Source organism: Syngnathus floridae, chromosome 20 (genome assembly GCF_059516105.1).
Source record: "Syngnathus floridae isolate MCC-2025c chromosome 20, RoL_Sflo_1.0, whole genome shotgun sequence".
In the NCBI taxonomy this organism is placed as follows: Eukaryota; Metazoa; Chordata; class Actinopteri; order Syngnathiformes; family Syngnathidae; genus Syngnathus; species Syngnathus floridae.
The window spans coordinates 757,374-781,928 of NC_142432.1; the positions used below are offsets into that span (position 1 = coordinate 757,374).

General features: G+C 48.5%; 1 protein-coding gene across 1 annotated transcript in view; it reads left to right on the forward strand.

Annotated features, from left to right (window-relative positions):
• ptprn2 (protein tyrosine phosphatase receptor type N2) overlaps nt 1-24,555 on the forward strand; it is a 58,710-nt gene that overhangs the window by 16,877 nt on the left and 17,278 nt on the right. Inside the window, exon 11 of the mRNA XM_088362987.1 lies at nt 13,288-13,352. Coding sequence (XP_088219113.1) covers nt 13,288-13,352 — 65 coding nt within the window. The remainder of the gene's footprint in view (nt 1-13,287; nt 13,353-24,555) is intronic.

Sequence of the window (24,555 nt, forward strand, 5' to 3'; positions counted from 1 at the left end):
AGGGAGTTGTTTGTGTTTGTGAAGCAAGCCAGCAAGCCAGCCAGCCAGCTAGCCAGCCAGCTAGCCAGCCAGCTAGCCAGCCAGCTAGCCAGCCAGCCAGCCAGCCAGCCAGCCAGCCAGCCACCCAGCCAGCCAGCCAGCCAGCCAGCCAGCCAGCCAGCCAGCCAGCCCCTCTTTGGGAATCCTGCCTCTTTATACGCTCCGCTCTCATCAAACACTCTTTCACCGAGCGCTTCTTCCACGAAGGTTGTCATGTGGAAACATTTCTATTGTAACAAAAAGCCGAGAAGGTTCCAGACGATTAATGATTTGGGCAGTGTCTTTAGCTCCCCTTTTATCCCGTTCATCCTCGTCAGTCATGGTCTGGTCTTCCCCTTTCCTTCCCTTCCCTTTCCTTTCCTTTGCTTTGGCGCTCTCCTCCGTGCTCTCCTGCTCCTCGTTACTCCTCTCCGCCGCGCTCGAGTGTTCACCTCAGCGTTGCTCTTGTAAACATGTTTAGTGTGGCAAAGAAGAAGCTGGAGACAGTAACAGGTGCCTGTCAACAGTCAGCCGCATCTCCAGTGCATTAAAGGATCTTCACCCATCGGCGGGGATTAGTGTCGCCTGGCATTGTTTGTTTGCTAATTCCATCTCCGAGGTATTTGTGGGGAAACGGTCATGAATAATTGAAAGACATTTCTAGTGGATCAAATCGGCAAATGGCGGGAGATTAATGAGAAAAGCGCTGCAACGCAAATTGAAGCCAACCCCGAAAAGTGAATAGGGCTGGAGTAAAGAATAGGTGACGTATTACAAAGTGTCTTAAATACTGGACGCACAGTACAATACTTGATTCATTTCAAGCCCAAGTTTACCAGCTAGCTAGCTGGCTGGCTTAAGGCGAAAGATACCTTTGCTTTGCAAACGTCATGTCATTCGCTTATGCGCCTTGCCGACGTGTGTTAAGCATCTGGGGATTTGCTCATATTTGTCATATGAACTCGGGTTTGTGGAATATCACGTTTTCGACCTCTTGCTCAATCAGCAGTACGTAATTTGGCAAAAGAAAGATCAGAAAGCTGGGTTGAATAGTTAAGACCAATCTAGAGTTGGACTACAAGTTGGCTGAGTGGAAGGCATTTGATCCACATGGCTAATAATCAGTGGATGTTGTCTCTTTCCCCTCATTAGGATTCTGCGCATTGAAAACATTTGTGGATGCAAACGTCTCAAAAGATTCACACTCGGCTTTGCTTTGTGTAAGCAAAGCTAATTATCAAACGCCTTTATTTGGTGCAAAGTGTTCCCGTTTGCCGGGACTCGGCGTTACGCGACACCCGCTCTTGTAATTGAGCTCCTTTGGATGGGAGCCAGAGTTGCCGCTTGAAAAAAGAAATGAAAACGTGACTATGTCGTGATCTCATTTCCATGCAGCTGAGCCACGTTGGCTGGCTGACTGGCTGACTGGCTGGCTGGCTGGCTGGCTGGCTGGCTAGCTAGCTAGCTAGCTGGCTGGCTGGCTGGCCGGCTGGCCATAGCAGCCTAATGGCTCGCTTTATGATTTTGGTCACACTCCTCCTATTCATTTTCACAATGGAAACATTTTTGGGCTTGTTTCCACAGCAGATCAATTTAAGCTTGATTTCTGCCCAAATCCACAATCTTATCTGCTTCATCTGTAAAGGAATGCTAGGCTAACACGCTAAGGCGACACCTTGTTTCCATCTTGGTCAAGATGCTATCGTGTCGACCCAACTTGAGTCAGCTAGCAAGGCGACCGTTGTGAATGTTTTTACAATCTATTGACTGCAATGCCCTTGCATTTCCCTTGTTTTCCAAATCTGTTTATTTACATCGCGACGGACGGCATCAATTCCCCGCGTTACTTTAAGGCTTGATGTGGGAGGCCCCTACCATGTTTAGTAGTCTCCTTGAGTTTTTGTCACGGCTCCATAGATTGGAGTAGCAGAAGAGAGACGGTGGGATTAAAGCACCATGTTGAGCAGAAAATCCAAGCTCCTCTTCAGCGGCGGGCGGCCCCCGCCGGCCGGCTCCCACCTTTTTCCTCGTTTTTTTTTCCTCGCTCCGCGCCGACCCTCTCAGCCTTCATCTCTTCTGTTCTTTCCGTCCTTCATCTTCCCGCATGGAACGCCGCCTCGCTGATGGCTCTTAGCATGTGGAGAGCAGCGGGTTCTTGTACACCGTCTTTTTTGTTTTGTTTTTTCGCATTGTGAAGCAGCTCGCACAAACAGCCCAGTAAATGAGCATCACCCCATCTTCCTGCCATGACTCATAATGTAATGATATCCAAAAATGCACAACCCCCCCCCCCCCCCCCCCCCCCCATTATGCTAAATTGAAAGAAGCTGTGAAGATGATCTTGTGGAGGAGTTCACAAAAAGGCTTCATGTAGCGCTGATTCAATCACGCCCCCCTGTCCATCTCGGCAAAATGACGTGAACTCGCTGTAAATCATTAGCGACGCCCACCAGTATACAAAGTATAACATCGTGTCTGGGGAAGGAAAAAAAAAAAAGGAATACGACCCTCCGGGTCCAGCGATGAGGAATCTCACTCGCTATGGAAACATCTTCAATGGTGACCGTATTAGCTAATTGCCCCTTCTAGAAAAGCACCCTTTTATGACCCTTTTCATTTTTGAGAAATGTCGTCATGGTCTGCAAAGCCACGCGAAAACGATCTTGTAAAGTCGAGGATAATAGGAGATGATTTTCTTTTAGTATCTCATCAATGGCTGTCTGACACTCAACTTGAAGAAAAATGAAATAATAAAACAAGTGGTTTTGAGTGCACATGAGTGAAATCATATCAAGTTTTGATAGAACAGATCCTCCTTTAGCACGTACAGAATAGAGTGTCGACTTTTGCGTTACTTAAAAGCCACGTCATGTTTTTTACGATGATGATTGTTCTTATGGAAGAAAAGATGATGGCTGTATATTTGCTGGATAGCGCAGGTGTGGGCATGCAGGTGTTTTTAGTTTTTGATGTTCCTTGCCTACTAATGGTGCCTGCGTGCACTTAATTGGCCCCCGTATGCGCTGCCCTGCTCTGCTCTGCTCTGCTCTGCTCTGCTCTGCTCTGCTCTGCTCTGCCAGTGGTTTTAGTGCAGCACAAGTGTAGAGAAACAAGAGGGAGCCGGCGAGCTTCAAAGCACGACGGTGACATTTCCTGCCTTTCCCATCTTCAAAGCCTAATTTTTTTTATGATTTTGCTTTTGTACTTCCTTTTTTTTGGAGGGTGTTGGATTTTTTTTTTTAAACCAAAGGATTACAGCTGTCTGCAATCACAGTGTACAATTTGGATTCCCTTTCAGACCATTTTCAATAGAGGATGTTCACTTGTTCAGTGTGCTGTCTGCTTTGAAGCCCATTATGCCTGAATTGTATTTATTTCAGGATTTGCTTTTGTATGGTGTTCTCATATCGCCCCATATAGCGTGGGTGCTCTTGGTGCACGCCAATCAAAAGACCACAACCAAAAGCCTATATAATGAGGGCCAAATGGATAGGTGGATATTACTCGTCGATTGCTACTGATCCAACAGAACCCGAGCGACGGTCTCCAGATGGCCGAGAGACGCATGGCATGCCCCCTCCCTCCCTCCCTCCCCCCCTCCCTGCCTCCCCTCATTTTCATTCACCTGCAAACACATCCACACACTTACTTGCACCCCCTCGCCCCTCGTGTCTATAATTCATGAGCAGGTGCGGCAGCATCTTTCTTTGGCATGCGGCTGAAAGAGAGCGGAAAAAAATAAGCAGATGTTCAATTTCCGCTTCCTTTGTGCGTTTTGCGCCCTCTTCTCCAGTGTACTTTGGACGGCCATTTTTGGGGGGATTATTATTCTATGCAAATGACATCACTGCGGTAATTTGGCACATGAAGTCACGGCCACGACCGATGGCTGCCCGCGTTGAACTCGTCGGAAGTTGATGAAAGCCCCGCCGCTATGATGGACCGGGGGTGGGAATCCAAAGTCGTACTCACATTTACGTAGAAACAAATGATTAAAAATACATGGAACTATTTGGACTTGCGGCGATTGTCATAGCCAAAGCTAGCTAAGCTCACAAGCATCTTTTTGTTGTCCTCTGTCTGTCTTGTAGATACATAAAATACGTATATATTCTATTGTCCATATTCTACTTCAAGCGTTGAATCTTTCTTTTGAGAAGAGACTTTATTCTTTTTCATTTCTCCTCAATTATTTCCGCTGTCATGAGTGCTGTAATGACGTAGTTGGCGTTGTCGTCACGAGTTTCCCTCGGCCTGCATTTAACACCAATTTCCTTGTACGTTCCGTTTTTTTCACATCAGCGATTCCAGCCATTGCGTCATCTGAAAGAGAAAGCAAGACGGCACTAAATTATGGATATGCTGGCCGGTCCCTCCCGGCTCCCCCTCTGTCCTCATCTTAAATCGATAGCGGCTGGCTGACTGTCACGGGTCAGCGGCCTGTATACATGAGGTCAGGCCCCCCTTGTCTCCGGCAGGGCTCTCCGCCGAGGTGATAACTCGTCTCTATCTCCGACTTCTCTTTAAAGGACACCCAAGCCCTTTCCATTCAACTCCAATATCCGCCACAGATTGACTCGGAATGGGATTTCAGCTTCACTCGTTAAGTGCTCGTTTATCAAGACGTGCTTTAATTGAGAAGATGCTTTTTGGATCACCTTTGAACGGGAGGCGGTACGGCCCGACCGACCCACCCGTATGGAAAATTCCCATAGCCGATCAATCGGACGTTCAACTATAAACGCCAACGCTACTTTGGTTAACCCTGGTATGGCATTTTGCCTTGCGTGTGAGCGTTAAGCTAGCGGCCTGGAATATCTGAGCTACCTGTCTGCGTTGCTTTCAAATCAAAGTGTAGTCGTTCACAGGTGCGCGCCCGCACGCACGTGCGCACGACTGTCTGTCGCCGGTGGCGTCCTCACACCAGATCCCCGTGTTAAGGCAACACGTGAACGAGGCGGGGATTACTGTTGCGGAGAAAACAACAGTCTGTCTGTCTGTCTGTCTGTCTGTCCACTAAGCCCGGCAGGCAGATGCGGGCAAGCGTGAAAGGTGTGAGAGGTGTTACATTAGCACCTGGATGTGCCAACAGCACACTCGTGACCTTTTAGCGGCAACCCATACACTCCCTGGAAAAACCTGCGCGCCTTCTGTTAAATCCTCCGCGCCGTCCTCCATCAATTCCCGCCGTCTCAGGTTTTTTTCCCTTTCACCCGCCATTTGCTGTCCTTTGCGGCCATTTGTCTTTTGCAGCTACTTATTAAAGCACTCCCTTAGGCGCCGTCGCCTCCCAGTTAATGACTGTTGACGATGAGAAGAAACCGTTTTTCTTCTTCCTCAAAAAAGAGAGATGCGTCAATTAGTTCCAACGCAAGGGCTCTTGCATGTGCAAGTGAGATCCTTGAGATCTTGAATCTTTGGTGAGCTAAGCGCAGTCTTTTGCCCGACTTTCCCAACCACGCGCAAAATACTCATTGGCGGCATTTGTGGCCTCGCTGGGCACGGCGTACTTACTCACAAATACTCATTTGTAATGCGATTTCCTGTCATTAGTCCTGCCTTTTGACTTGCATATAAATTCAGGTTGCGTTGAATTCGTTCTAAGCTGAGACGCCCTGTCTTGTGTGGAAAAACGTCAGTGTATAATTATTGGCGCTGGCTGGGTGAATTGTATTCTTAGTGGGTCGGGCGCGCACCCCCTTGGCAATCTCTGGCGTCGGCTGGCTGCAAATCACCGCGCCTTGAATAGCGGGCAACTTTCTTCAAGTCACCTGCCACGGGCCCTAATTAGACTGATAAGCGGAATCAGATCGGGGCTGTAATCAGCCCCACGGAGGCCTGACAGACGGCCAAATGAGGAGGAGATGAGCCGTGGCGACCCAACAGGTGTCTCGCCACTTCAAGAGTTTTCCTGACATACGTAGCAGCCATTTAGGATATGCGGCCCATCGCCATCCGTGTATGGATTGAAATGTCACGCTGTGACTCAGAATTGCACTTCTGGCAGAAGAAAAAAGAAAAGAAAAAATCGTTTTTTTTTTTTTTTGTTAAACTGTGCCTGAAGATTGATTTTGGTGAGTGTCAGAAATAACAGAATACAATGGGGGTTTTTTTTTATTCTTTCTTCTTTTGCCTTCTGAGGTCTTCTCGTCCTGTTGTGATGATTATCGTTTTTTTAAGTGTTCATGAAACACTTTTACAGCTTCAAACAATAGCAAAAGAAGGCAGCGTACGTAATAATATCAGTGTACGTAACGTCCCTGACGGGGAAATGTCAAGTTGGTCATGCTGACAGCTGAGCGAGGCGCCTGTGTTGCATCGTCGTCGTCGTCTTTTTCCGCCCACCAGCACTTCACAGCTGCACACGCAGATGACGAGCCCCACGGCCTGACGTTGTTGCCAGGATGCTCGTCGGCGGGCGGGCGGGCGATTCACTTTGGTTTTCGGGGCTTTTTGCTTGGCAACCGACGGCAAAAATGGCCTCCTCGTACAAGGTTGCCGTTCATTTCTGCCATGATTTCGACTTGACGTTTTGAGTGACGTGTCGCTCCCCTTACTGGCAGAAACGTCCCTACTTCCTTTTTCATTCTTTTTTTTCTTCTTCTTTCTTTCTGTACCTTGACTATCAGGCATAGAACAGACAGAATCTTTCAACACCCCGACTGCATTTAGTTATCAAACCCGATGTGATAATTGACATAAGCCCCGCAGACAACCCCCCCCCTCGACTTGAGTGATGGCGTCTGTGATTGCTAATGACAGTCGGAACAAATTTTCAGTAATGGGGTCACATGGGTTGTCCTTACCCTTAAAAAAAAAAAGAAGAAGAAAATCACCCTTCACAGCGCTTGTCTGTACAGTCAAGCTGTTCCTGAACTAGCTGACGAGGAACGGATCAATTCCTTCCTCTGCGAGACCTCCCTGCAGCCAAAATGGAAGCCTTGTCTGTCTGTTCTTTTTTGGATATGATGTCCTGACTCACTGGAGCTCACATCCTGCCCTCCTGTCCGTGTTAACACAAGCCTGAAAAAAAAAAAAAAAAAACGGATACAACCATCTTTAACTGGCTTAACTGTAAAAGCATTTTAGAGAGCGCATTTGTGTAATCTTGCCCAAGCTAAAGCCACCTGCACATCCCCTTGAACTGTCACTTTAAAAAAAAGTCCAAATGGGAGGCCTATATTTGCATTGAACTCATCGGTCAGTAACTTTTGAAGCCGCGCTCGCTCGCTCGCTCGCTCGCTCGCTCGCACCCCCCTCCAACAGAGTTGAAGCACCCCCTCTACCATGATTCCCATGCTGTGCGCTTCTCCCGGCTTGAGCAGGATGTCTGCCCCGACGCATCACGGGCTCAGGCCATTAGCTTGTCGAGAGCGAATGGCGGATGAAAAGCGCGTTTGTGCGTGCGTCAGTGCGAACATGTACACGTTTTGCCCAGCCGTGCGAGCGTGCCTCCGTGCATGTGTGCGTCAATCCGCACCGCACCGCCTACGTATGCGCTCAGTGATGTGGTTAGTAATGCGGAGACTTGCAGGCGATGGTCCGTGGAGAGAGCCCGTAGGATAATTGCCGCCACACTGACAGGTAGGGCTGCCTCTGTCATCGTCGCCTCAGTGGGGAAGTACTCGCCTCTGTGTGCGCGTGTGCACGTGTGCGTGTGTGCACGTGTGCGCGCGCATCCCTTCCTCCAATAAGCGCTTCCCCCAGTAGGCTCTATTCAGACTGTAGCCAGCATCCGGAAAATTTTCATCCCCTGTCACTCACCTGCGCATCTTAAGATGTCACTTTTAACAAAGCTTCGTGGTATTTTTTTAATCAAGATTTTGCTACTTTTGATCTTGTCGCACGGAGATTGCCACATTCTTCTTCATTGTATGTGTGTGTGTGTGTGTTCTCTCACATTTCAAAAAATGGATTCAGGTGTTAACAATCACTCCGACGTGCCGTTTTCCCTCGTAAGTCATTCTTGGCCCGCCGTCTTATCATTTGCGAGGGATTGTCATTGATTGACACGCCATGGGCTTTCTGTCACATCTGGAGGTGGCGGCGGTGGCGGCAAAACGTGAGTCATTTGCTGGCTCTTCCCGCCGCCGCCGCCACCGTCGCCGTCGTCCGTGACCAATTGGTGTCAGCGCCTATCAAAGCCGAAACGGCCGTTTTGCACCGGGTCGGTGTCACAACAGCCACAATCTATTTATCAAGCAGCCAGCCAAGAAAGCGAGCACATACAGTACGCTACTTATTTACATAGAGGGGGGGGAGGCTGGCAATACTCACATGAGCTAAAAGACATGCACATTCATGCAATATAAGTGCGTGCCGCCATTTTATTCTTAATCTAACACACCGCCAAAGGTGCGCGCGTTTTGCGTTTTATTAGAAGCACAGCGACTATTTGAGATACATACATGCAGCAGCAGCAGCAGTAGCAGCAAGGACTTGTGAAGGTTTATTATTGAGCCATCTTCCCAAAAAGCCTCCTAATAAGAAAAAGAAGGGGTGGGGGGGGGACGCAATTATAAAAGTGTCATGTGGGTTCTGTTTGAAAGAGGAAGGAGCCTGTAATGTGTTTGATATCAGAGGCAGGGTCTTTGGCGGACCCTCGGCGCATGCTAATTACGGCGCCGCCGCCGCCATTACCGAGCCCAAACCGGGGCCACCGGCGCACTTTATTACCTTCCGCATCATTTGTAATTGTCAGTCTGGAAAAAAAGAAGTGGTAAATGAAAGGATTTTTTTTTCTGGCAAAGCTTACAAATGGTGTGGATTTTCGGCTCGTTTTCGGGCTTTTCCATCGATGGAGGGCTGAATAAACAGAAGCGGAGCGCCAGGCCCCCCAACCCTGCCGCCGATCCGTCGGCATCGCCGATCGGCCGCCCGGTTATGTCGAGCGCGCTGCGAAAAACCTGAGCGAGCCACCTTTCGACAAATCAACCAAATGAGCCACAGAATGAAAAATATTCAGTCGGGGCTCCAGATTCTCGATAGCTCACATTCGCCTGTTCGTCTTTAGCTTTTAAATGCAACAGCGCCATCTACAGGGATTTGTTTGTGATTACAGTGGTTTACAAAGCTGAGTTTCCCCTGTGAAGTTTGCTAAATGTCCGTCCGTCCATCCGTCTGCACCAATTGGATTGTTTTTCTTTCTGCTTCAATCACTGCTGCCATTTTGACAAGTAGAAGCCAGATCTTAGGATGGCGGCGGGGCGGAGTCACGTGTGACTTATCGTAGGCCGCTCGGTTCGGCTTCATACTCTTATTATTGTTTTTGAGTGAGATATGGATGGCGAGCGATCTGCTGGGGGATCAGGTGCACCCTTTTTTCCCTCCCCCTTCTCTGTCTCCCGATTGGTGCAGACTCTGTGGTTATTTGGTGGGGTGATGTGCGGAATGGCGGCTTTAATATCCAAGCGATTGCTTACTGATAAGGCTAACGGCTGCGGCGCGAGCGAGCGAGCGAACGAGCGAGGCGTGAGCGAGGCGTGAGCGAGGTGTGAGCCCTCCCCCCTTCGCAATAAACACTTTCATTTTGTTTTCAACGGGATTGACGTATAGAGGGAGTCAGGAGCGCCCATCCTGATAGGGAGGGAGGGAGGGAGGGAGGAGGGACTTATCTGCGTATTAACAGATCAATCAGCAGGGCAGGGCCAGGCTGAAATCCGCCAACTCCGGCCGGCGGGAAGCCATCCGTCTCGCCGCGCCGCGCCGCATTTTTCTGGCTTCCAACAATAACAAGCACACGTCATGTGTCGCAGAAAGGAGCGTATGTACGTATTCATGACGTTAAGCTCCGATGACTTTGCCGTAATCATTGGGGGGGGATCTCCACCATGACGGACGGGGACGCCATTACATGATCGGGCAGCATATGGCGGAGAAGCGTTCATTTGAAACCAATTCTATTCAACGGCTGATAATGATGTTGAGTGCAGTAATTTAAAGGTCACGTAAAGTCTGGCCGGCGCGCCGTATTTCTACTCCTCGTTGCGCACGTCAAGGATTGCCGATGGCTTCCAAGTGATTGAAATGGCCTTTTTCTTCCTCTTCCCCAACGAGTCCTTGATGAACTTTTGAAGTGTTCTCCAGCTCTTCCCACGCCGACGTTTGAATCACGGTTGTTATGGTGATGACAAGTGCTTAATTATTATTTGAAGTGACGTCTCTGGCTTCAAACCTGAATTGCGACCATGATCCGACATAGCCTTGAGAGGGAGCGAGGGAGGGAGTAGGGTTTGCTTGTGCTTTTATTTGGAGAGGCTGAAATCAGGCCTCACTATCGGTATGTGGAGCTGGCCCAAAAATCTCCTTTTATTGAAAGCTGATCAAAATGGAGCGAGCGCATGCTGTTTTTCAGCATCACTGGGAAAGATCAAAAAAAGGAGCATGGGGGAATGGGCTGAAATCAAGATAGGCTCGGACAATGCCCATTAAGAATGTCTGGAGGAGTTTCTCTCAAATGAGACCCGACGTGTCTTTTCCACAGTCTGTCAGGAATATTTGGTGGCTCATTTGAAGCTCGTGAAAGAGGCGGCGGGTGCGTGCCAGCCAGCGCCAACTGGAATTGCTGTTTTTAATCACTTCATATATATACTATGTAATCTGAGTTTTAGATCGGGGGGGCGGGACCCTGAAAGTCTTGCCAGCCAAAAGCACTGATTTATCAATGAGCTTATTTTTAGCTGTAGGAAATACAGGATCGCAATTTGGACGGTTTTACTTGTTTGAAATTGGTTTTGGTCCATTAGTAAATGTCCAAAGAAAACAGTACAACTTTATTTAGGGTGACATAAATGGAAAGGACGCTACGCTAGTCAGCTAGCAAATGATTGCGAGCCTGTGCTATTTTTTTTTTTCACCGATTCTGAATACGCTAACGCTTGTCGCAAAGTCAGCTTACCTTAAGAGCGATCCATGGCGTTGGCATCATGTCTGAGTAAACACGTGCACTTGAGTACAGTAACGGAGTATTTGACCTTTGTCACTGGCTATCTTCATTGCATTGCTGGCTGTGTTGTTTTGCCCGGCAAGAGCGAGACGGCGTTAGCTGTAAGCAAGAGCAATGAGCTGTTGGCGCGCTCGCTCGCGGCCCTCATCCGTCCAGCCGGCAGCTTAATGAGCTCTGTTTTTATTGAAAGCGTTGATTGGAGAGTCCTTCACCTGGATTGGCCGGCCGACCAATAGCGACCCGCTCAGGCCCGCTACCACGTGTCAGTCAGCGAGCCGGCGGTCACGTGCAGACGCGGCTGGGGCTAATCTTTTCGCCGTTTGCCGCCGTCGGGGTCCTCATTAGCGGGCAAACCTTGCGTGACCTTTTGAGTGTGTTCGCTCCTCCCCGCCACCTACGCCCTCGCCCAGCTGGGCCCAATTACCTCCATCATTACAGGCCCCCCCCCCCCCCCCCCCCCCCCCCCCCCCTCCAAACAGCACCCAGGTAGTATCTCACCGCCCGCCCCGCCGGCCCTGGCTGCCAGACGACTAAATACATAACACGAATGGAAAATGAGCTTCATCTCAGACGCGCGTAGGTTGTAGACTCTCGCTAATGGCTCATTTTCTTGACTTGACTTACGTGGTGGCATTCTGACTTTTAGCACTTTGAACATGTCTCCAAAAAGAAAAAAACCTGACTGGCCATTATCATTGAACGGCGTTACAACGTTCATCAATGGGACGGTCCGATTCTCCCCGAAAGGGATGCGATTGAATCCCATGCCGATTCTGATTTTTGGAGGAAAATGTCAGATAATCGACCGGCCGACGAATCAATATTGAATGGACGAAACGATCGGTTTTGTTTTGTTCCCTTAACACTTACGACAACGACGGTATGAACAACGGGCAGACCAAACCCTTTGAAATAGTACGTACGTACGTACGTACGTACGTATGCTATCACGTTTGGGGAGCAAACTCATCCCAAGCTGGATATCGGTCTTAAAAATCCTGGTCGATTGCTATGAGTTTCTGGAAAAGGCCTCAAATGGTCTGTTTGATGAATTGCTCAGGCCCTCCTCATGAGTCAGCATTCGCACCCCTGCTGTATTGCGTTGATTTGTTTCTACTTTTTGAAAGCACATTGAAACCCCTGGCCTACACGCGACCTTTCCCAAGCCCCATTTCTCATCCTCCACGCCTAAAATATATTCGCGCCTCACATTGACGAGATGATAGGATGATCAATGCGTCCTCCTGGAGCCGGCAAGACGAGATGGATGATTATCCTAAAAGTAGCAAGCCTAATTAGATGGAATGCCGCATACATTGTGGAATCACCGGGATAGATTAAAATACTAATTAAAAGAGGCCCTCGCCCGATGTGGAGTGCGAGGTGAGCTTGGGTCATTTGCATAGCCTTCATCTGGGGGGAAATGGGATTTTAAAGGAGCCACTCGCTGTAAGCGCCATTAACATGCTAACAAACGGATGCGGCATTTTGCGCGCATTGTTTCCTTCCTCCCTTTGATTTTTCTTTTTCAAGGTTTGCTTCAAAGGTAGGAAGTGACGGATGTGGCGGATTTACATGAGAATACGTCGGACCAAGCCAGGCGCTGGAAATGGCTCGCTTCGGCGTCTTTGATGAGATGGCGCGATGCGCCGCGTATTAATTATTGGAAGGACAAAAGGAGGGCAGGGCAGGGCGGGGCGGGGCAGGGCAGGGCAGGGCAGGGCAGCGCAGGGGGGCTCAAGTTATTAGCCGACACACTTCAGCTTCACTCGGTCCGGTCGCCCTGCCGAATGTTTTGCGTCGTTACGCTGTTGCTGCCAGAGTGAAACGGAGCCTCTGAGCTCATCCTAGCTCGGTGCTAGCTTCGACTTTGAGCGCTCAAAGTACCCTTGTGGATTTCATTATGGCTATTTGTGCTTTCATTTGTATTATGCTTTTTGGGCTCAGTAAAATGCCAGTGCCGAGTGTGATGAGTGACACATTTAGCCACAGCCTCGTCTCGTCTCGTCTGGTCTCGTCTCAAATCATCTTTCTCCGTAAAATGAATCGAAAGCGCCAGAGACAGCGGTCGACTTTGCCACTTGCATCCCTGCGTGGGCGACTCCTTCCTTCCTTCCTTCCTTCCTTTCTTCCCTGCGATCATTTTGACATCTGACTCGCGCCGTCTCATCCGTCGCGTCGCTCTCGGTATCGCTGACCGACCGACCGACCGACCGACTCGTTCCGCTCTGCTAAGTGGGAATAAAACAAAGGGAAAAAAAAGGTGCTACTTTGTCATTCTCTGCTCACACTCACCAACGCCTCCGCTTGTGTCTCCTGTGCAGTCCGAGGGAAGAAGCAGCTGGAGAAGGAAACGGGCCTGAAGATAGTGGAGGCTGGAGTCAGTGACGTAAGTTACGTTCACTAAAAATATCATTGTATGTAGCAAGTCAAAAAATAAGTCAATATCCCCAAAATTAAAAACATACATATATATTTACAAATAAAATAAATAGATATAAAAAATATTAAAAACACACATATACATAGTATATCCGGGGAGAACATGCATATGTACGTATGTATATCTGTTTCACACAAGCAGCTTCATTTGTGCAGCCGCACGGTGTCGGCTTAAATCGTCCGTCCGTCCGTCCGTCCGCCGCATACCCGCCCGCTTAAGTGTTTTGGCCTTGATTGCCATCCCTTCCCCGCGTTCATTTCCTTTAGGTGGCCCTGAGAGCTTTTGTCGCCATGGCAAATAAAACACAACAAGACCACAAAAAAAAAAAAAAAGAAAGAAAGCCAAAGGCGTTTTGCCGAGCGGCTCCATGCGCCGCCGCTGCGTCCAGATTATCTGGAGGGTCCCTGGCGATGCACCCGCGTGACATATTCATTGGACAAAAATTAAGAGGGGAACCGGAGGACCCTCAAGAGTGATCCAGATGAAAGGAAGAGTAAATGTGTATTCACCCCACGCTGATAAATATTCATATGTGTCAGAGGTAAGGATCTAATCAAGCGCTCATTGATGCGTCATAGCTGCCTTACTAAATGAGTTTCTGTGCGCAAATGAGACAGACAGCCTCCTAGAGCCCTCAGCTGGCCTGATCACGCTGAGATGAGTGGATGGAGGGATGGATGAGTGGATAGATGGATGGAGGGATGGATGAGTGGATGGAGGGATGGATGAGTGGATAGATGGATGGAGGGATGAGTGGATGGATGGATGGATGGATGGATGGATGGATGGATGGATGGATGGATGGATGGATGGATGGATGGATGGATGGATGGATGGATGGATGGATGGATGGATGGATGGCTGGATGGATGGATGGATGGATGAGTGGATCGGACGGTTGCCATTGGCAACAGCCGTCACGTAGACCGCTTTTGCTCCTCTGTCTGGCTTTTCTATGCCTCATCTTACTCCACATTGTCTCTTGATATTCTCCTCAATTATATCAGATTCATCTGATTCCATCCTTTTTTCTTTTTTTTTTTAATTTCATCACAGTGACTTTTATCTTGTTCCTAGCCTGGCTTCCCTTTCATTCATTTATACCCGCACTGACTGATTTGGTGCACTTAGTGGCGAGGGCTGTGTTTGTCATATCGAGCTTATTTGTAGATAATTAGCTACAATAATAGTCCCTCTGCAGGAGAGAGGAAGGGGGGGGGGCGCCTGCCTTCCACCCCATGGGGAGAAAATATGTGCCTTGACTTGTGTTTGTCGAGGAAGTGTCGCGTTTTCCATCCCACACAAAAAGTTGTCGATTTCTACTTTCTCTGGAGGGGGGGGGGGGTGTTTGATGATGTCACCGGCGTGTTGAGAATAAGTTGCGCAAAATAGTCAATTTTAACAGGAGAGGCTGTAAAGTGGCCTCTTCAAATGCATTAAGTTGAAAAGGTGTTAAAGCAAAAGCCTGCTTGTGCAAAATTTGCTCTAAATTGACAGTTGTGAGCAAGTGCAGGTGAGGAGCGTGCAGAGTGGGCTTTTCTTTCTACCTATTAGCGCTGAGAAAAAAGATATGCTGCTTCAGTTGCTCGGAGAATGCCTAAGAGGGACAAATTAAGTATTAGTGTGGACGGCATTCTTCCACAAGCCGGCGCTGTGGTGGGTGTCATTAAGTCTTAACACCGGCAACCCCCCCCCCCCCCCTTTCATTTCTATTGAAGAGGTGACAAATGACAAAACAGCTTAGCAAAGATGTCCGGATAGAGCGCACGTCAATAGCGCTAGATGCGGACGAGGATAAGCAAATGTCAGAGTGGGGGGAAGGAGACATCCATCAATAGGCGGAGCAATATCCAGTCCATTCCGGATCCCGGCGACGTGCGCACCCCTAACGAGAAAATGCAACCAAAAATGTCAACTTTGTTTTCCGTAATTGAGGGGGGGGGGGCATCACCGTGAATAACAGCCAAGTCCCGAGTCGGAACAAGTGTGCCCACCCAAATAGCAAATGGAGGTCGTCTGGCAACATCTCGCAAGAGGTGTGGAGAAAAAAAGAAAAAAAAAAGTGGGACAGCAAATTTCTGCCGGTCGATAAAGGGACACATTTGAGACACGCGTCGTAGTCATAGTTGCGAGAGCAAGCCTCCCATTACCATCAATTAGCCATCCATTTGGCTCACTATTCAAATTGTTCTCCTCTTGCCAATTAGGTGCCACAAGGTGGTGCCAAAGTCCTGCCTTTATAGGAATTGATTGCAAAGACGTATATACGTACATACAGTGTATTATATACTATATAAGGACTAGAAAAGCATCTCTCTGCCCACTAACCTCCTCCCCAGGGACCTGGAAAGTGTGTGTGCGTGAGCGGGTGAGTGTGTGTGTGTGTGTGTGTGTGTGTGTGTGTGTGTGTGTGTGTGTGTGTGTGTGTGTGTGTGTGTGTGTGTGTGTGTGTGTGTGTGTGTGTGTGTGTGTGGGAGGCTACTTTCTCTGGTGTGGAGAGGTGAGCAGAATAAAAGGGCTACTCAGAAGGCTATTTTTGAAAGGGGAGCCGTGTGATGTTCAGAGGATTTCCAGGAGGCTTTGGCGACGGTTGGAAGCGCCAGACTCCACCAAAATGCCCCGGAGACCATCCGAGGAAAGAAAGAAAGAAAGAAGGAAGCATGGCCCATGTGCCGATAGTCGCTCTGTTGATTTGATCTTGTTTGGGGGCGACGTATTTGACTTGAAATCAGATTTCCAGATGCGCAAGCGGTCGCCGTGTCTGAGGTCCGATTTTCAAATCTCGATGGGTGCGGGCCACAAATTCAACAAAGGAGGCGGAATTTTGCAAAGAGTTCCGTTTGAAACTCCTGTTGTTGTTTCCCGTCATGTTTTTCAAAAGACATGCGCTTCTCCCTTGAACTTGGAAAAGGGCACGGGTTCCCACTTGCCTTTGCGGATGGGGTTTGGGCCCCCCCCCCCCGGCGTGAGCGTTCCCGACGGTGGCTGAATTGAGATCCGTTGACATTTTGACAGCGGGCTCGGTGTCGGGAGCTAACTCTGGCATACTGCTTATGTTAAGAGGCTCTCATTAAGTGGCAAATTCCCCCAGCCGCATGTCAAGCGGCCATTCCAGCGCTCCCATGTAAATCATATACGGCAGGCAGGTCGGCGAGCTCTGCGCTCGCTTCGCTCTCTTTTGTTTGTATATGCGCAGTGGCTGTTCCTACTTGGGATTTGGAGTGGGACCAAGAATGACTTCCCGCACACTTTTTCAGAGTCAATACGAAAGCAGTGGTGATGTTTGAGAAGATGATTGTCAAATTTGGAAGTCATTTAGTCCAGCGTATGATGGATGACTTAGCGGTTGCACAATGGTAGGGATATGGAATTTTAGTCAAACTCAAGACAACACAGACCATGAGCTAGCGTAGTGCTAAGGCATAGTGTAGCCGTATTGTTACGATGCTTTCATGTCAACACAAATGATGAGGCAACATGTGTAGAAATACAAGAGCAAAGTGCTCCCAGGCGGAACTATTTGCGCTTTTCCTTCGCTGAGGCTGAAAGCAATTCATGGCCTTTGTGTTCATTTCATGCTGGTGCTTCCTGCTAGCTTGACCTGCGCATAACCTCCAAATGTCACATGACAGTAAATATTGGTATGAAAAACACGCGTAGGCTAGGCTATAACCATAAAACAATGCAATCAAAAGAGTCAGTCCGCTGTTGAGCGAGCGAGCAGGCCGTCTTGCGCGAGCGACGCAACCTTGAAAACGTCCAAAAGCCGTTTAAACCAAAGTCAATTTAAAACAACAAGTGGCTTTGATTTGGAAGGCGCGCTCATTAAAAACAGACAGCTTTGCTCCATCCTGCTTCTACGGAGAGCCAAAGCGTACGGCAAAAGCGTTTCCTCGGAGCAAAAGGTCACGTGATGCTAAAAGGTTGCCGGGGAGCAGAGCCGCCACCGCCGCCGCTCAGGCTTTCATCAGCGGGGAGGCAGCCAAAGAGGTCGGTCGGTCGGTCGGTCGGCCGAGTCGGCCAGAGCTGAGGGCGCAGCGGGGCTGCTCGCCGCTGACATTTCACATCGGGATCGGCGGCGCTAATGGCATTTCAGCCACTTTCAAACAACATTCCGAGATGCTTTCATTGTTTGGGTTCATGACATGGAGATTGCATAGGCAGTTGAAGGCCAATTGATTGGAAACATTTGACCAACATGGCAACCTCTTCACTTCAGTCCAGAAATTGTTGAGCCGGAATCTTTTCCCCTTTCCACGCTCGCTCGCACGCACGCACAAAGCAGAAAACAATTGTTTCTCCAAATGATTGCGGCCAACTATGAAGACAGCGTGGTAAAAATGCTCTCAAGCCTCCCTCCAGTGGCCCAAGGCTTCGTCCATCTTGACATTGACACGTCAAATGGACTGTTCCTCTTCTCATTCAGCTTTGCGCACTATACCATCCACGCGGCGGCGGCGGCATCAACATGAATCCACTCTGGTGTGGAAAAAAAAAATGCCAGCATCTCCTTTGAACTCGGAATAATTTGTCCTCACCCGTTGCAGGAATTTGGTGCTTGTTAGTATTATGGCCGCCCCTTTTTTAGATTAAAGCAAAACAAAATGGGACTGATAACAACAGCGCGCTGGATTCCAAAAGGAAAACAAAAAATGCCAGGGATAAATATTCATTAGCTCTTTAAATCTTCCAAGTCGAACAAAACATACATTTATTATTTATAAACTTCCACTTGTTGGAGTTAGTGTTGTGCGTTTGATATCTAAAGGGCACGATGACAAAAAACGAATCTCATTTTTTGCACAAATGTAACCAATGAAATATCTTCCCAGCTGCATATTTTAGTGCTGGCCACTCCAGAATTGGAGGTTTTCAAACCTTCTTGGACCACCAAAATAAATTGCTTGTTTGATAACAATCCATAACTACATATGGACACGAATGTGGGAAGAAATCCCAAAATAGACGTATCTATATATCACGGGTACGGAGCTTTAATGCCATAAACGACTGCTTCGTAAAGTATAATCTTACAAAGGTCGCTGTTTATGCAAATGTGTCGACTGGCACCGCTCGCACCGGTGCCCGATGGAAGGAGGGAAGGAAGGAAGGATTGGGGCCACGGGGGCAACCTGCGGTGTCCACAGCTGGGCTAGCACGGCAGAGGATTTAAATGTCAGCCGGGATGCCATTTGGCCCCCAAAGCTGCGTGCCGAGGGCAGACAGAGCAGGGGGCTCACCCGCTGCCATTTGTCATGCGGCTACTGGCCTAGCACATCTGGCACTAAGCTACCGCTAGCTAGCGCGGCGGAAAAGCCCTCGCCGCGGGCCCATGCCGCAAAATGGCAACCGGCTCCCTCCATCCACTTTACATTTATAACGGTGTATGTCAATTGAATTACAACAACGTCGGCGATTTAATGAAAACATTGAAGTCTGCCCGGAAGTTAAAATTAGCGCTAAGTGAACGCCTAACTGTCGGAATTGCACATTTTGGATTAGCGGCGGACGCTGAGCGGGAGCTTTAATTATCGCTCGCTTAGCCCGTCAATTGAATGTAATCAAATGTCTTTTCATTTTTTATTTATGCCGACGAGCCTAATTGCCGATTCAGACGCAAACCGTCGACTCAAATGCTAATACCGCTTCTCTTCCTCAGGATATCGCATTTGATTATAATCATTTCAATCAATCAATACTCAACTTTCCTTTCAAAGGAACGCTTTGAATTTAGCTCAGATTTTGTATAGGCCGGAGTTTCTCGCAGCCAAGGAAATCCGGGCCGGGCCGGGTTAGGGTTAGGGATTATCTGTTCGTTAGCCAAAGTCGACACCAGCCGGCCGGCGTAAACCCGTTGAAATATTGATTTTGTGTCCCGTTGTGGACGTAAAATGTCGTACTTAGGCTCCGGTCAATATCCAGAACAAGAAGAAAGGATTGTATTTAATTGCCGCTTGCTTGTTGATCTTGGAAAGTGGCGTCCTTGAATGCATGCAATCACACGCCAGTCACAGTTCATTACGTTGAAGAGGGAGTGGGAAGGCTTCGGCGGCGGCGGCGCCGAGGCCTCGCTCGCTCTCTCGCTCGCTCGCTCGCTCGCGCTGTAATTATGCTCGTGGGTGAAAATAGGCCAGATTGATTGTATGCCTTTGCAACAATGAGCCGTCAATCCATCGCCGCGTTGCATAGCTATCAGGAAAAAAAAAAAAAAAACCTGACATAAGTCATCATTAATTCTGTTTGCGATCAGCCCTACGTTTTGTTTGCGGCGTCTGCGACTGGAGCTGCGCTCTGGAGGGAGGGCATTGATTGGCTTTTTTGAGGATGAGCTCGCTTTTGATTTCCGGCCCCAAACTCCAGCACCAAACTCGCCAATTGGTGAAGCTCTCTAAAAGTCATGCGCAGTATGTTCCAAATTTTCAAATGTATTCCAAAACACCAATCTAGACATAAAAGACAAGCAATTGGCAACAAGTCAAATTAGCATCGGCAGTCAATTTTACCCCCGAGCGACCCCTACGCCGCTGTCGCCATGGCGATAACAGAATCTCTCCCGAAGACCAAGCTGAGAAAACTCGAGCGAGGATGCGCGCCACGCCACGCCACGCCACGCCACGTGACCCGACCCCTGTGTTTGGACATCCGTGGCGTCGCCGGCTGATCACCAAGACGTATGCTCGGCCGCGTGCTCGCAATATGTCTCGAGTGCAGGAACAGGTACACACATGGGAGGGAGGGAGGGAGAGAGACAGGGAGGGAGCGAGGGCCCAAGGCAGTCAAGTTCAATCAGTATTTCCAGACATGCGTTTACTTGCCGAGAATAGCCAAAAAGCGCTCGCTCGCTCGCTTTCAGTATCGCCGTTTTCCACGCTACCTTCCTCTACAGCCCGCCGCCACCGCCACTACTCCACGACTTGATGTATTGTCTCGCTGTTTGCGTCCCTTTTAAAATTAATTGCAGTTTTATCTCTCCCCGAGCCCGCCGAGAACATAATAGTTGAAAAGTAGCGTGGATTTTATTCAAACAAAACAATTAAAGGCTCCCTGTTTTGCTGTCCGTCTTTAACTCTGGACGAGATTCCTTTAGTGGCGGCGGGCGCCTCTTTTATCTGTAATACAATAGAATTAATCATGAACCAAAATATCCTTTTGGATTGGGTCATGTTTTAATCCTCAGGCCACGCCAGCAATCGGCCGCGATATTTTTACGCTACCAGGACACACATCACCAAAGTCTCACACAAGATCTACCTGCAACATGAATTACACCCAAAATAGTTGAGATTCACTTGGACTTTTTCAAACTGGCTCCAATAAATTATTCATCCCAAAAAAAAAAAAGACCCAACCACCAAGGCTCCGTTTGGAAAGGTGATGGAGGATTTGGCTTTGAACTACAATGTGGTAAAGAAATATATTTGTATTTTTTCCCCAGCCATATCCATCAGCTGCTAGCTAGTGTTAAAGTGATATTAATGCTGGCGTGCGCCTTCTGGGCTTGAAATCTATTTTCAAGCGAGTTGCTTATCCGCTTTCATTTGAAACTATTCCGATGCGCACGCCACTGATGTAATATCGCTGCATTAGGCGCTCGCTCGCTGGCTGGCTGGCTGGCTGGCTGGCTGGCTGCCTTGCGGTGCTGAAGCATAACTTACACACAGATCAAATGCAAAAAAATGACATCGCTGAGCCATTAGATGCAATCATCAGCAAAAAACCCCAAAAGAATTGAATCGAATGCCCTGAATGCGCTGTGCGTGTTTCCAAACAGGAGGTGATCAAACACCTCGAAAAGGTCCCAATTTAGCTGAATTGCAACGTCGCTCGCTCGTCACGAAGCTTGAATGTTTGTGCGTGTCACTCTGCTATTTTTCCTCTCAAACATGTCGGCGGGCGTCTTGTCGCCGTGCCAAGCGGTTCAAAGTGGCACACATCAAGGTAAATCCCATCTAGGGTTGTCACGTCCGCGACAGCCGACGTCCGCCACAAAAAGGAATAACAACCAAACGGCGCGGAGCGGGCTTGCTTTTCCAAATTTATTTGCCGGCGGCCATTTTACTTGGAAGTAGCCGTTACAATTTCCAAGATATCCTTTTCGTTGCGCTCCTCTCAGCTCATCAGTACGGCACTAATACATGTTTTTCGAAGCAGCGAAACACGGAAAGGGCCGCCTGCGCGTTCACGTTGCTTGTAAAGAGTCGGCGAAGGTGAAAGCAAACAATCCAACTTGTTATTGTCTCCTGATCCCTTCTCAGTGGCCAGCGCCAGCATCCCAGGAAGTGCACTTGATCCTGACATTTGTTTAACATTCATTTTTTCTCCCTCACTATTGTTTGAACATGTCCACCTGCTTCTCCATCTGTCTTTTTTTTTTCCCCCCCCTCTTCTTTTTCATGATTAGAAATACGAAACGTGTCACGGAGGCAAACACCGGCGCGGAGTGTCGACGCAGATAAGCCTCTCCGGATTCTCTGCCACTGTCGGAACAGGCGGCACCTTGAAAAAGTACTTAGTGGCGGATCAAGCGGCCGTGACGCCGTAAATATATCGATATTTTTACAAGCGCTGACCGTCGGAGACTTTCAGTGGGTTCTGGCCGGGGTTTTTGTCCCGACATATCGCCGCACGTCAAAGGCTGCCGGCGTGAGAGCCATTAGCGCCGAAGCTCGCCCCTTCCGCCAAGTCTTGATTGGCCCTTTGCTAGGCCACGCCCTCTCAGAATCACTCCATTTGCTTTTGGTTGAACTATAAAGATGTGCACTCATTTGCGTAGTCCATTCATATCTCGGAATTGATGGCATTTTATTCTGCCACATTTCTATCTTGTGTGTATGGTCACTGTGGAGGATTTCGGAAGGTTGCTGCTGTTGTGGCTAGCAAAAGAGTTGAAATTGACATGAAGAGATGTAAATCCGGTCGGTGCCTGTTGTTTTGCTTGTTTTTGTCTCGATGGGAAAGCAAAGTGTCTGGTTGGAGGGAGGGAGGGAGACGAGGCTTTTCATTTCTTTGTCACACCTGGCAATGGTCAAATCTTGTCATCTTGTGCTGCTGACAGGGGGTGTCTCAAAGAATAGAGAACGCAAACGATGGCTTTGGATTTTTGTCCAGCCTCCCTACGTCACTCACACTCATCGTATACGCTTGAATCTCTACCAAATTCGTCTCTTCAGCTAATTAGCCTGCTCCGGACTACGTTGGTGAGCGCCCTATGGCAGGCGGCAAAAAGCAAGTATGGTTGGGACGTTTTCATAGCCCAAAATAATGTTCATGAAAAACGATTGAAATGAATGTTATGCGGCAAAGGCCCGATTTCACAATATACTAGGTCGCGCAAAAAGTATCATTACGATCATCCTAATTATAATTTTATGGGGAAAAAAAAGTCATTTTACTATGATAGCATATTTGCCAAGTGTACCGGTCGGTTCAGACCTCTGAGGTGTATTGGAGTGCCGCTCGCTCGCTCGCTCGCTCGCACTTTGGGAATCCTCCAATGTTTGCTATGTTCTCCACAGTTGTTGCGTGCAATTTTTTTTTTTTCTGCATGACATTTTGGACACTGCGGCCTGGTCAGTGAGCGCAGGGGGGGGGTTTCCTCCCTCTTTTTTTTTTGTTCTCCTCTTCACATTGCCACCTCCAGCTGTCACACAGAGGGACAATAGAGGAGAGGTGGGGGTGCTCTCTGAATGGAAAAAATAAACTGGAGAGCCCCCCCCCCCACACACTCCAAGCGCCACCTCCTCCCCCCTCCCCAAAGACTCGTCATCTGCATTTGACAGGACCCCTGTTCTCCTCTCTTCACCGCCCCTTTTCTTTCTCTGTACTCTCCATAATCCCCCTCTCTCTCTCTCTCTCTCTCTCTCTCTCTCTCTGCTAAGTGCAGCTGTTGCTCCTCATTGGAGAGCTCTTTTTTCCCCATTTTTTAAAAAAAAAATTAAAACACGCTGATGGCTAATTAGGATAGCATTTTAGCTGCAAATGTGCACTTTTTCTCATAGGCAGATGTTGGGCTCAGCGTGCAATGACAAAGGAGGGCTAGCGGGTTTCAAGTGTGCTGGGACGGAACGAAGCAACAAAGTACTTTAGTGGATTTATTTTTAAATGATGCCTGTACTTTTCTCCAACATTTTTAAGGAGACCCCAGAATGACGTATTTGTTCAACAATTAACATTACATCGTCCAATGTTGAATGTAAAATTGTAAAAAAAAAAAAAAACACCAAGATGTGTGCAATAATAGTATAGATTTGGGACCAAATTGTAACATAGGAGGTAGTGTTAGATGTTGGCTAACAATCATTTGTGGTGAAGCTTTTCATCTGAAAAACGACTACATGAGCTCGGTGATTTTTTTTCACATCATCGGCGCTGTGAGAACCTTTAGCTAGCGCTTAAACAGCAACGTGCCATCTGATATCATTTTTTGAATTTTATATCAAGTAAGTTTATTAATAAGGAAACATCGGTACTGCATGTAAATCATTTCATCTTCTTCCTTATGGAACGGTAGTATCTGTCCTTCTGCATGAGTATAGCATGTCGGTACTTTGAACCCCTCAAATCCCCAAAAGTGGAAAAAGAAAAAAAAAAAAAAGGCGCCACTTTTGAGGAATCGAGCGCTTCCCCGAAAAAAAAAAAAAAACAAGGAGAAGCCTGAGAAAACAGCGCAGCAAACACAGAGACCCCCGCTTGCTCAACAAATGAGCGACGAGCCCCTGTGTCCATTCACCCCGCTCCCCCTACTCGCCCCCCCCCCATCCACCCACCTCGGCCCGCAAGCCTATTAGCCAGGCATCGCTCCTCCGACATTCACCTCGACAACATGTGGAGGCGTCACCATGGCAACCGCTGCATATGACATGTGCGAGCGACAGAGTGGGGGCTGAATATAAGGAGGGGCTCAGCCTTAACTAGAAAAAGAAAAAAAAAAAGATCGAGGCGAGAGAAGAGGGAGCTCAGCACCTCCCAGTCTCTTTTCACCAGGACGGCGGCGGTCGGCGCTGAATGGACTGGCTCTTCGGGGGCTTCTGCACATTCTTCCGCGGCTCGGAAAATCAGGCGGGCATATCCCGCATTCTTCTCCCCTTTTTCTAATACCCCCCTTCTTTTCTCGCTCCTTTGTTGAGACCCTCACTGGGGAACTTTTTTT